Raw genomic sequence first — 13,109 nt, 5'->3', positions numbered from 1 at the left:
AATGGGTCTTGGTTGAATTCAAATTAGCTTTAATGCCATTAGAAGATACTTCATTTATTTAGGAGATTTTTCCTGTCCTCCCTCACCCTTGACCTCAGGGCAGGTAACAATATATATCATAATAATGCACGAGGAACAGATAGAACCAATTAAAATGCATAAACCACACAAAAACTACAGACAGGTCCATAAAATCTCCACACGGCAGAGTTGTTTGCCGACTACAGAAGGATAACAGCATAGGCACCAGCCAAATGGCCACAGAGAGAGTCTGTTCTCATGCTACCAGCCTTGGATGTGAGAAATCAGAAAGAGCATCTCATTCAGATCTTAAGAGGCGGGACAATTCCAGGTGCTCCTTCAGGTACTGGAATCCTGAGTCTCGGAAGGCCTACACATTGAATTGCACTTCCACCTTTGGCCTGCTTAGAACTGGCATGCCTAGCCCATGAAGTACGTATGCATCCATTGCTAACTGAGAGCTGAAGGTATCCTAATTTAGTGCTGAAGTATCTACAGTTAGACTTTTTCTGCACCTTTTGTCTCTGCTTGTCTATGGTTTGCTTATCTAAAAGAGCATGAGATACCTTTCTAGTGTGTTATAGAGACCAAGCAGAAAATCAGTAAACCTGAGATTTGGCTATGTATCGTTTTCCAAAGGACCCCTAGTGTATAAATGGCACAAGAAGTGTAGTAGCTGCAAGGGAAATTAGTATGAGGCATGTTCAAAGCCAGGCTTTTTGAGAGTGCATGCACCCTACTGACAACTAGAGGGCTGTTCCCTAAGCAACATTCCTTGTGCTATTCATAGAAAGACATGTCTCCTAACTTACTGATTACAGTATGCATAGTGTGAATCTATTGTTATATATTTATTTAGAACCTTTGTAGATCATTTTTTTATTTTGTACTATGATATACTGATGAATAGTTCATTTAACTTTTTTTACATTGATCCGATGTCCATTTCCAGAGCATGTGGGGACCTTACACCTTTTGTGCATTTGTGTAATGTCAACCTAGAATCTTTAGTCAGTCATATTGTTTTTGCAAGTATGCATTAGACATTTTATTTATTTGCTTTTATACTTCACATTTTTTCTCTAAGAAGCTCAAGGTGGCATACATGGTTCTCCCCTCCTCATTTAATCCTTTCCCCTCTGAGGTAGGTTAGGCTGAGAGGCAGTGACTGACCCAAGGTCAGCCAGTGAGCTTCATAGTGGAGTGGGGATTTGAACCCTTGTCTCTCAGATCCTATTCCGACATTCTAACCCCAATCCCATGCAAGGGACTCAAGAACTTAAACATCAGAGTAGTACATAAATTTCGGCAATTCCCATTAAACTGAGGATTGGTTCTGGACCTCAAACAATGTCCAGATGTGTCAGTGAAAGCAATTTTGTTTTTGCAATGCAGGATTACAGTAAGTCTCAGATGTTATGTTCTGAGAAAGATAGAATCAAAATGGTTTGTTGGGAATTATAAATAGAGTGAGCTATGAGTTATTAATGAGATGTAGGCAGTAGAAAGACTTGAACTGGGCACGGAAAAAACCCAAACAATCTGCAAAAGAAGAATGACTCTCTATATCTGTTCATAAGACTCAGTCATTTCATACTCACAAAAAATACATTAATGATTGCTGTGATAACTGCAGCTGCTGGTAGTAGTATTGCAGAGTACTGTTCTGTGCCAATCTCCTCACCCCTGCCTCTCTCCTTCCCTGTAAACAGCAACAACACACCTGCCAGGATGCTATGGTTGCCCTTCCACCCCACTGGGCAAGTTGCTATTGACTGTACTATTAGAGAGCCTATTTTAAGAAAATAAATATGGTAACACCCTCTAGGAGAGGCTAGTTCTGAAGTTAGGAGGGAAATCCAATGAAAAATGAATCTCAAACCAGCAGTGGCAGTAGAAGAAATATGTGGTGGAGATAACTGGATAGGCTGCTATCTTTATGAAGCAGCTACAAACCCCTGTGATGGTAAAGTTTACATGGTAAATATATACCACCATGAACAAATTTGTTATCCCCACTGTTTTGAGGAGGAAAGCTTAAAAAATTTCATCCTGACCCCAAACCTCCAAATACACTTCCAAGTGGAACTCCATCATGTAGTTAGTAGGACAGTCCACACGGCTTCTGACAGTTCCAGATAATCTTCCTCTGCATTCAATCAGCAATGTTAAGAGAACAGCTCAGATATTGTCTGAGCCTGAGTATTCATATTATTACCCAGGCCCTTTTCCAGTTGACAACAGAAGCTCCACTTCATCTTTGCTTTTACTCAGAAAACCCCAGAAAACTCAAACATGCTGCTTCCCACTATACCACATATCACTTTGCAAGTAAGCATTTTACTTTCTTTCTGCTTTTAGGCAGTATCATTCCATCAGCAGGCTTTCCTTCTTTGAATGTAGTTGCTAACTCATTTCTTTGCTGCTGAAAAGAGAGATGTTGGAAACATATGCCCCGCAGTGTGCATTTAATCTATCTCGGCAGGCTTTGATTTCCCGCTGTTGTCTGACCTTTCTAATGAAGAAAAAACTTTCTGGTTTTACAAAAGAAAAGCCATGTGACTTTTAAGCATTGTTGAGCAGAACCGTTGGGAAGAATGATGGGCTGTGCCTGCTGCCGATTGCTGCTCACCTGGCCCATAGTTCTGTAAAAGGATATTGTTCCCTTTAATTGTTTGGATTGCTACTGGGGTATGTTTTTTTGGGGGGCGGGTCGCTACTAGCCATGGTGGCTCTACTCTGCCTCTGGTGTTGGAGGGATTATGCTTCTGAATACTAGTTGCTGGAAGTCACAGAAAGGGACAGGGCCCTCATGCTCAGATCTTGGTTGCCAGTTTCTCACAGGCATCTCCGGTTGGCCACTGTGAAAACCGGATGCTGGAATAGATGGGCCATGGACCTGATCCAGAAGGCTGGTCCTATGTTCTTAGGTGGTACTTCTTGGTGATAGCATGCAGTCCCAAGGACGGGGGTATTTCCCCCCAGTCTCTTTATGTCTGTTTCCTCCCCACCTGTCAAGTTTTTTTGTGATGTCATTACTTCCATTGGGGATCCAGGCTTTGGTTTTGTGGGCCCCTCTGAAGCACCAGTCTCTTTATGAGTTTGTAGGTTTGAGTTACCACAGTAGGGCTGTTGCCCACGAGCACAACATTATGTGATTTGGGGAAACTGTTTGTTATAGTATGGAAGTGTTTCTAGGTATTTTTATTTCATCAAGTTCCTCTCAAGATGCTGGGCTCTCTGCATCTAATACATTGGGTAGGGGTAATGGTTACTGAAGCAGTTTGTGTGCCAGGGTGATCACACCCTGTAATAATGGTTGTTTAATGCTGCTGTTTCATTAGTATTGTTGCATAGTTTATAAGTACTTATAATTGTTGATTTGTTAAAGATCGTATATGATTTGGTAGCCAACTTTTATTTGGCCCAGGTATTGTAATTGTGATATTTTGCACTGATGTTCTGTTATGTTTATTCTGCCGTTGTTACTGTTTTTTAAGCTGCTTTGAGATTCAGCTGAATCAATAAATTACAATAAATAAAGTACAATAAAGCACAATAAATTGAATCAGTAATGCATGCAAATAAAAAAGAAGAAGAATCACTAGTCTCTTAAATCAGTTAATATTTAAAAACAATAACACTGGGTATCAGTTTGTGCTTCCACTCCTCGTGTCTTCACTACAAGAGAGTAAACTGAGGCCTGTTATTCACAGCCAAATGATTTTCCAAACTAGAACTTGTCCTTATATTGGATGCTATTATGATTCAACATGATTCATGTTTGGCTGTGATGAGAACACTGATATTTAAAGAACATTTATATTTAAAGAAATACAGAAAACCAACAATATGCTCTGATTTTGAGCACATTGGCCAGTGGACAGGATATTTGTATGTTAAAGATTTTTTTTGTTACCTTTAAAATAAATATGCTCATTTTAAATGGATTTATTTTAATTTGATGGGTATGAGTCTAACAACAACAACAACAACAACAACAACAACAATTTCCATAGAGCAATGTGTGTGTATGTGTGCACACTGCTTACCTAGGAGGGACATTGCTCCACTGCCCTCCTCTGGTGCTGTCTATGTCAGTTGTTGTCTAGTCTATCACTTAAGATTTCGCACAGTCATATTACTTTTTCACCTTTTAAATCCTGGTTTCAGTTTTAAATGACGAACTACACTTTTATGAGATTTTTGTAGAAAACCTATTCATTTTTATATGTTATATTCAAGTAAATTATACTCAGAATAGACCCATGAAAATTGCTGGATTAAGTTATTCAATTCAACAGATTTTGATGGGTCTTCCATGGGTATGACTTGGCCAAATACAACCCTCATATGCTTCCCTCTAATGCTTTCTTCTGGTAATGTCTCAACGTTCAACTCAACTTATTTTGTCTTTCCATAAGCTACTGTGGCTGGTTTTCTTAGCAAGAATTAAATATGAATGTGTATGCTTAAATTTCAAAACAGAATGATTCTGAATTGTTTTTACAAATTGTAATTTTACAAGCTTTAAGAAACAAATACATGAATAAAATGCTAATAGAAATATACTGGTAAAACATGAGAAAGTAATAAAGTTACTATTTTAGGTGCAGGTTCATCGGACATGTTGCTCAGAGTTCGCATCTTTTTTCAATTTGAATATTTTGCATCGTTCAAAGCTTCATTTCTAAGGGTTTTTACAGCTTTAACAAGTTCCATATGCATCCTTTAACTTCTTTCTGTAGACGTTACCTAATGTGTTTTTAGAACTCATCCTGCCTCAAAAGGGTTGAATATGTTTTGCATGTATATCAATTAACAAATCTGCTAAAAGCATTTTAAAATGCAAAACCAGTTGCTAGAGGAAACTGCTGCTCATTACAGCACATGACCAAGTTTTCTGTAGCAATAAAAGGAAATGACATCTTTTGTGGAGGGGGAAAAACCATGAGAACTGAAGAACGTGATTCAAATGTCAGAGTGAGACTGAAATGTGATTTAACTGAAAAATACTATGATAAATTTGTATAAGCCTGAGTATTTTCTTTTTCTTTTTTTATATTTAGCAGTTTGGTGTTTTGTTGTTGTTGTTGTTTTTCACTATTTAACCTGTTTATTGATGTCTCTTTTTCTCTCTCTTATCCAGACTGTAACTGAGAAACACAAGCTCAATGTACCTGAAACTATGACTGAAGTCTTGGATGTGTCTGATGAGGAAGGTAAGCTGACCACAAACCACATGAGCCAGACTGGTTATAATATATACTGAACATTACTTAAAGTGGCTAATTCAAAAGATTGAAAAAAAACCATAAGCTAAAAAACAAATGTACAAATGCTTGCTTGCTTGCTTATTTATTATTTATTTATTTATTTATTTATTTAAAAGATAAGTTAGCATCAAATATAAGAGACAAAGATTTGTGATTAGATGAAGGTGGGCCGTAGCTAAGTGATAATGTATGTGGTTTGATTGCAAAAGGTTCCAGGTTCAGTCCTTGGCATCTTCAGGTAGAATTAGGAAACAGTCCTGTGGAAAACATTGAGGAGTCTTGGCCAGTCGATGTCGATCATACTGAGTTAGATGGAACAATGGTCTGGCAGCTTCTTATCATCTCATTTCTTGGGAGGTCTCAGTTTAGCCCTCCCTACCATCTTGCAGCTGCTGTTTGCCCTGTTAGGATAAGCATACGTGTACCTGTATATTTTCTCCATTGGAGCAAATAGCTGGGTGAGCAGAGTACATTATTTGTATTTGGAAAATGCCAGAGGTGAAAGGGCTACTCATCAAACGGCTGCTTTTAAAGAGAAATTTGAAGGTAGGAGGATCAGATCATGAATCTCCAGTGATTCATCCAGTGTTGGCCTCTAGACTGATCTACCATGTGAAGAATCACTTTGATTTTCTCTAATCCTCCTCCTGTTGTTCAGTATATATACCGCTCCCTCACCCCCTCCATATTTATTTTAAATAATTTTGGTTTTCTCTTGGTTGCAAGGTAATGACATTTCTTCCCAGTCTACCATATGCCATTAGTTGCTCCCTTTTGACCCTGTTCCTGAAATTTAACTTATGTGTTATGCAGCTTTTAAACACTCTGACTATGATCATTTCACTGATGAGGATGCCTTTAGTGATGCAGGTAAAGTGTTAAGAGTTCTTAGAGTGAGGCACAAAACTGTTTTTATTTTATTGTTTAATTGTTTACTGTCCCACCTCTTTTCTGAAACCGAGACACGTGTTTATGGAATGCCTAACTCTGATCTATGCCAGTGAATTTGTGTGTGGGTCTCTGCATGATTTCAGTTTTGCCCACCCTGGCCCCCAAAACAGAGCCTTAATTTTGTAGCTGGCTCTCTGGATGGTTAGTTCTGCCTTTTAAGAAGATTTAAGACATAGTTCATGTTCTACAAATTCAGATTTGTATATTGGAACGATAAAATTACCTTCTGTGATCTTACTATTTAGTTGCTAGTTTTGTATGGTTGTATTCTTGTAAGTTAACTAAGTATTGTGCCCTCCTAGGGCATCAGGATTCATTAACAGGGAGACCACTGATAAATATTAAGAAACAATGATGGTGATTTTTCTTCACTGTGTGACATTCCTCAAGATGGCTTCCTCTTTAGAAGAAAATGTCAAGTTCTTATTTGAAATCATGTTATGCTGTGTAGAATGCAGTTTTGATAGAATACTAAAAGTTTCAGATTCATGTTAAGAAAGAATACTCTACCCCACCCCAAAATGTATTTCAATAACCTAATATATTTGTTCAAGGCCTTGAAAATTCTTCTTAGAGGAAAATTAAGGATTTTTGCAGTTTAACTAGGTAGTCTCTGTATTGGCATATGGCCACCTACCAGGTTGTTCAAAAAAGCGATGAATATAGTGAAATATGATGAATATGTAACACCTGCAGAAAGGCTTCTTTAATGTAGTGGATGCGTTACCTGTCATTACCACTGAAACAGGTTTCTAAAGATTCCAGCAAAATGCCCCAGTGTTTGCCTTTATTTCAGGAGGGGGGTGTTCTTCCTGTATTCCTCCCCCCATCAGACGATTGCAAGAATACGGTTTTTGTATGCTGCTGCTCTCACGACTCAGCAGGGACAGATGTTCAGTATTTCCATTTTAGCGGTTCAGATGCTGACAGTTCCATTAGAGCTTCTGGGAGCTGTGTGTGGCTGACATAATGTGACGCCCATCTGTAATCACTTAACTGACAATTATTTGGGTCTAGACAGCATGGCTGGTCAAAGTGGCAATATAATACCCTGAAGTAGCTATGGTTACAAAGATTTGCACAAAGAATAACACGCCAAACCAGGGATGGCAAACCTTTGACCCTCCAGGTGTTGTTGAACTACATCTCCCATCATCCCTGACCATTGGCCATGATGACTGGGGCTGATGGGAGTTGGAGCCCAAGAATGTCCAGAGGGTCACAGGCTCCCCTTCCCTGTTATAAATCCCTGACATGATTTAAGTTTAAGTGAAAGAGTACCTGGAGAGAGGAGGATACAAGAGTATGGATTCCTTTAAAAGAGGAATACATCCCCCAGTTCCTCATCTGCTTTTCCATTTGAGCATCATCAGAACAGATACGTCTTCACTCTTTCTCATGGTAACTGTGTTTACTATAGAGAGAGTGTCTGGTTCATTGGACCTAACAGCAAGACTGTTAGGTTAGCACTCATTACTAGATGCTGCTGGTTCAAGGTGAAGAATGTGTAGTCATAGGGTTTGACTCGGATTCATTCATGTTTGGAATGGACAAACTTAAGACAAATTTCACTGGGTCTGCTCTACGCATGACTAAGTCTGGATCCAATGCATCATTGCCTCATAATGAATGTGAACCATTTTCTGTTATGGTTGGAATGTTTAATGTAACACTTTTTATTATTATTTTGAAAGTAATCTGAAAGTCAGTTTTGCCTTTGTGCCTTACAAAGTTTGAATTAAGATCCAGAACTTACGCTTGCTTGGATCCAAACATTTTCACAGTTCATAAAAGGCCTGTTTCTGTCTTAGTGGAAGATCACTGCAAAAGAAAAATGCTCCCCACCACAGGTCCAGAGAAGCTCTTCCATTTGCACAAGCTCTCTCTCCCCCCTCTTTATATATACATATATTCCCCACCAGATTTTATATATGCTGTTTCTTCCTTGCTTTGCATGCAGAAGGTCCCAGGTGCAGTCATTGTCACCTCCATTTAAGAGGATCAGGTAGGAGCTGATGGGAAAGACCTCTGCTGCCAGTATGAGTAGACAATACTGAACTAAATGGGCAAATATCCTGATCCAAACATTAGGCAGCTTTCTGTGTTCACATCTGATACTTAATTGAGCTTTTCTGAAAATGAGAGTATAGTGCCAATATAAACTCTCTGCTGGCTAGAATATATATTTCTGTTTCTTTTCTACATTCTGTCCCACATTAATGACATTCTCATATGGCACATAATAGTGCAACAGGGGCTCAAAGTCAAATTTTAATGTCTCATGTGGAAGCAGTTTCTGTCAGAGGCCAGCTGTGTCCAAGAAACTAAATGGAAAAAAGGAACAAAAGTAAAATTAGTTCAGCCAACAGTATGTATAATGGCAAAGGACAAAAGACTGATTCAATGTGAGGTGCTGTTGATGGTTTTTTTTAAAACTTACACTGATATCATCCCACTTAATCTGCCAGTGTTTTCTTAGTGTGTATTAACAGCTTGTGCTTGCTGTGCTTCAGGAATGAGGATAATGTTCCCTGTTTTGTTTGTTTGTGTTTGAGGTGATCCACCTAATATGTGACCATACTTTTCCAGTGCTGTAGGGCTTCATTAGTTTATTGATCTTGTGAATTTGTATGTGTTTTGGCTCAAGGTGACGACACTATGACAGGAGATGGGGGAGAATATCTTAGACCGGAAGATCTGAAAGAATTAGGCGACGATTCCTTACCCAGCAGCCAGTTCTTAGATGGTATGAACTACCTGAGGTACAGCCTGGAAGGAGGCCGATCTGACAGGTACTACTACACCAAGAATATTATATTTTTCTAACACATCTATAGTATTTTTGCTGAATAAACACCCAGTACAGTATGTGGATGATTTTTAGGACACTTTCAAGGCCCAGAGACTTGGTGGGCATGGAGAATGCCTACCTTGTAGATTCATAGAAGAATATTTACTGAGGAAGAATATTTACTGAGGGAGAATATTTACTGAGGGAGAACTGGCTTGAAATGTGTACATTAAGCTCCCCCCTCAGATTTCAGCCAAATACCCTAATCACAGCTCACATGAAAATGAAAGGTACAGAGATGTTCCATCTGAATATTAAAAGCACTAAACATACGATATTGTTTGCTGAAATATATGGATCTTCATTGCAGTAAAGAAAGCCTATGCAATGCAGTGGTTGTGCCATTGCTTTGTGCTATGGGAAACGTACCTTCTTCCTTCTATTAGCCAGCCCAGGCTTATGGAACTGACTTATTTTAAGAAGCTCAGCTTTAGATCCTCTGGTTTTTCTTTCACAATCATGGTTTTTCTTTCACAATCATGTTCCATGTTTATTATTTCTCTCTCCCCTCTTTGTATGCTTTCATTAGCACTGTGCCCAGGTAGGTATTATACAGCATGAAAATGATGTTCTCTTCAGTGCTCCCTTGTGGCATCTGTCATTAAATACCCGCATCCATGCTGTAGATGTGCTGGAGGATTTTGAAGGTTTTGTTTATTACAGTTGGTCAGTTTTGAAGGAACAACTAAAATACCATTGTGGTTGCAATTAACGATGATCTCAGCCAAAATCTTAACTCATTATTTTGCGGCATGTGCAATGCTGCCAGTTGAAGGCAGGCTTAAAAAACAATAAACATACTGATTTCAGAAAGATAACAAAGTGAACATGCTGCCCATTTTCAATTATATATAGCTATTACAATAGATAGAAAGAACTGCTTGTACCTGACTTTGCTCAATAAGACATACAAGAAGAAAACCAGTCTCTGACAAGTATGAGTAAATGCCCTGGAGGTCCTAGTCTCACTGCTCCTGGGTCCTTTTATGTGAGAGTCTATGAATCACTAACTCAATGTTAGAAAGTACAAAAGGTGTCAGAAGAAGAAAAGCCTTGATAAATAATTGGTGTGGCTGAGGATAGCTTGAAATTAATGGATAGCATCTGTTTACGATCAACAGCCTTGAGTTTCTTTTTGTCAGGTCAGCTTTACTTAAGATACCTCAATAGCATATCTGAAATAAATTACATTTTGCTTTTCATAGGTAGCTAAAGACAACAGTATCTTCATATCTGCCTGAAAATATTAATGGGGTATTTTGACCCCTGATTTATCATTAATTTTTGTTTACTTTGTACAGCCATCGATGGCTAAAGTCAATATTTTGCACAAATGGGGTATATGCATAACCAAGTCCCAGGATCCAGATAGGAACCTGAATGAATTGCAGTTGTTGTGGTTTGCAGCCACCAGAGAAAAACCAAGTAACATCTTTAAAGGCCTCTAGTAATGTCAGCTTTACATATGTCTGGTTGATTGGATGATGTTAACTATTGTAACGTTCAATTAACAAAGCATCATTTTGGGTCCTTTGCCAACCTTGCATGGTGGTGCTCCAGATGCTTCAATAATTTATAAAGAATGGGGTTTGCTACTGAAGTTTTTGGTTTTTTTAAAGAAAGGATAAAATTGAATGAAGGCCAAGCAATTTTTCTGAGGACCAAGTTTTTGTGGCCAAAGCAGACGTGATATTAGCCACATATTTAACACTTACATTGCTTTTTAAAGGAACAATTCTATTTGTTTTTTTTAATATAGAAAACACCCCACAACTTGACTTAGCTCAACTTCCTTCAGTTAAAAATGATACACGCGTAACAGTTATTATGCTATTGTCACTTCCAAGGTTTATTTAAAAATGCAAGGTTGCTATTACCAGCCTTTGCAAATTTGGGGACTAACTCCCTTTTAGCACAGAGGCACATGTGTTGTAAACATGTTTAGGATTGCATTGCATATCATACCTCAGCAGTTAAAATGTGACTAAAAGATAATTATACAATTTTAGGGCTGAAATGTCCTGATGACAATGACTTGGGTCCTAAGTTGCTTCTCTCTCCATTTATGGGAGGGAGGCACCAACTGTTTTCTCCATCAGCAGGCCTTTGCACTATAGCCTATGCCATTCCCAAAAATTCCCCAAGCACTAAAACCCTCTTCTGTGAACTCTGTTCTGCTCATGGGAGGAAAGCTAGGGTCCCTGGAAAGCCATTGCTTGAAATCAATCAATCGGCTGAAATCAGTTCAGTTCAGTTTAATCCAATCAAAACTGACAGGATTTCTGTACATGTCATTGCATGCAGAATTGCAACCGCAGATCACAATATAAGAACTATTAAGAACATATCAAATATAATCTTTATATATATAGTAAGCTACATATACTTATGTACTAATGATGGGAAATATTTTTTTCCATTATTTACAAGTTTAATATCCATTAATAGTTAACACTGAGGTAGTAAAATGTGCTGTGTAAATAAATGTTGCTACTCAACTGTTTCTTCAATCTTAATTCATTCCTAACATTATTATGTTACTAGGCAACTGGAAACATATTAAGTATTGCACACAAAGCACAAATATATGAACTATAGCTTGGTAATAGTTTCAGTGATTTAAGCTTCTTAATCAATATTTGAGGTACATAATTATAGCCGAAACTCCATGTAGCTTAGTATGTTTGCATTTTGATATTTGAGGTGATAGCAGTTAGTTCAATTAAGCCATTAGTTGATGTACGAAAGTAGCTTATTTTGCTTTGCATCTATCATTGCTACTGCAAATGATTTTATATGTTGTGCATATAAAGGTGACGTAAAGGTGACAGTGTTTTGTTTTGTTTTTGCTTGTTTATAAATTCTGCTGGTATATAAAGGCAGAATTGTGTACTATGAAAAGAGCATATGGCTGGCTACCTTCTGTGTACCTTCCAGGGGACTAAGTACACACCGTTGCTTGTCAGAGGAACTTCATTTTTTTTCCTTCCTGAAGAATTCCCTTAAAATTATGAGTGAAATATATATATTTCAACAGGACAAAGAACGATAGAATGGGTTGCTTGTTACTTTTAAGAATAAGGGGAACCATTAAGCCACAGGGTCACTACTTCAAACTATTTCCATACTGTAGATTGAACAGAATGGGATTCTGTTGGATTCCAATGGTTTTGAGAAAAGAGAAAGAAAGTTGGGGGGGGGGGAGAGTGGAGGGTTTTATTGGAGTGCTTAAATCATCCCCCTGGAAGTTGCACTCTATTTGCTAATAGCATGCTTTCTTCACTCCTTTGCTCTGCCCACAATCCCATCTTCACAACACCATCTCAACTGCTGATAATCTTGCCAACCTACCAGCCTACGATCCTTCAGTTCAGACAGGTCCCATACTCTGAGCCACGCCTCCTACTTGAGAGACAGCGCCATGATTGATGACACAGTTGTTATCCCCAGCCACCAGGTGAGATGTTATGGTAGCTTTGCAAACCTCTCAAACTGGTAACTTTAATGTTGCCATTCTTAATTGTCTTTTATGCATTGTCACTGTTTGGGTGAATTGTCAACTGCTCTGTGTGGGTCTGATTTTATAATGTTGTCTAGCTGAATTATTTTTCTCTCTGTCATTCACAATACTGTTTTATGGTTGTCAGCAAAAAAAAGTAGCATGAAAAAATGCTTAAATACATCTACAGCAAAGTTTCACCCAATTTTTGGCAGTTTTATTTCGTCAGCAGCTTAGGTTTTCCAAATGAGGACAGAGATTATTTTCCACTTAGTATAAAGCAGATAACTGCTTCATAAGACACAATATTTGCAAGTGCATTCTCTGTATAGCTGTGTTTTTCTTGGGGGGGGGTCAGTGTCCTTTGCGTGGCAAGACCCCTCCCCCATGTGAAATAAAGACGCCAGACACAGAATTTTAGGTTAATGGGCATAAAAAGGCCACAACTTTATTGATTACAGAATTGGAAGGTATTGGCCTTAGGCATTGGCTCCTATCGACCACCCGGCAT

The 13,109-nt window shown here is 38.4% G+C and overlaps 1 protein-coding gene across 50 annotated transcripts in view; it reads left to right on the top strand.

The window, feature by feature from the left end:
* ANK2 (ankyrin 2) overlaps positions 1 to 13,109 on the top strand; it is a 320,751-nt gene that overhangs the window by 256,541 nt on the left and 51,101 nt on the right. For 25 of the 50 annotated variants that reach the window (XM_053403696.1, XM_053403706.1, XM_053403694.1 and 22 more), the window contains 4 exons: positions 5,171 to 5,243; positions 6,111 to 6,167; positions 8,896 to 9,040; positions 12,454 to 12,556. In XM_053403696.1, coding sequence (XP_053259671.1) covers positions 5,171 to 5,243; positions 6,111 to 6,167; positions 8,896 to 9,040; positions 12,454 to 12,556 — 378 coding nt within the window. The remainder of the gene's footprint in view (positions 1 to 5,170; positions 5,244 to 6,110; positions 6,168 to 8,895; positions 9,041 to 12,453; positions 12,557 to 13,109) is intronic. The other 25 variants (XM_053403733.1, XM_053403711.1, XM_053403705.1 and 22 more) reach the window with 1 other exon arrangement.

The sequence above is a fragment of the Podarcis raffonei genome, chromosome 9 (genome assembly GCF_027172205.1).
Source record: "Podarcis raffonei isolate rPodRaf1 chromosome 9, rPodRaf1.pri, whole genome shotgun sequence".
In the NCBI taxonomy this organism is placed as follows: Eukaryota; Metazoa; Chordata; class Lepidosauria; order Squamata; family Lacertidae; genus Podarcis; species Podarcis raffonei.
This window is presented reverse-complemented; position numbering and strand designations above follow the sequence as displayed.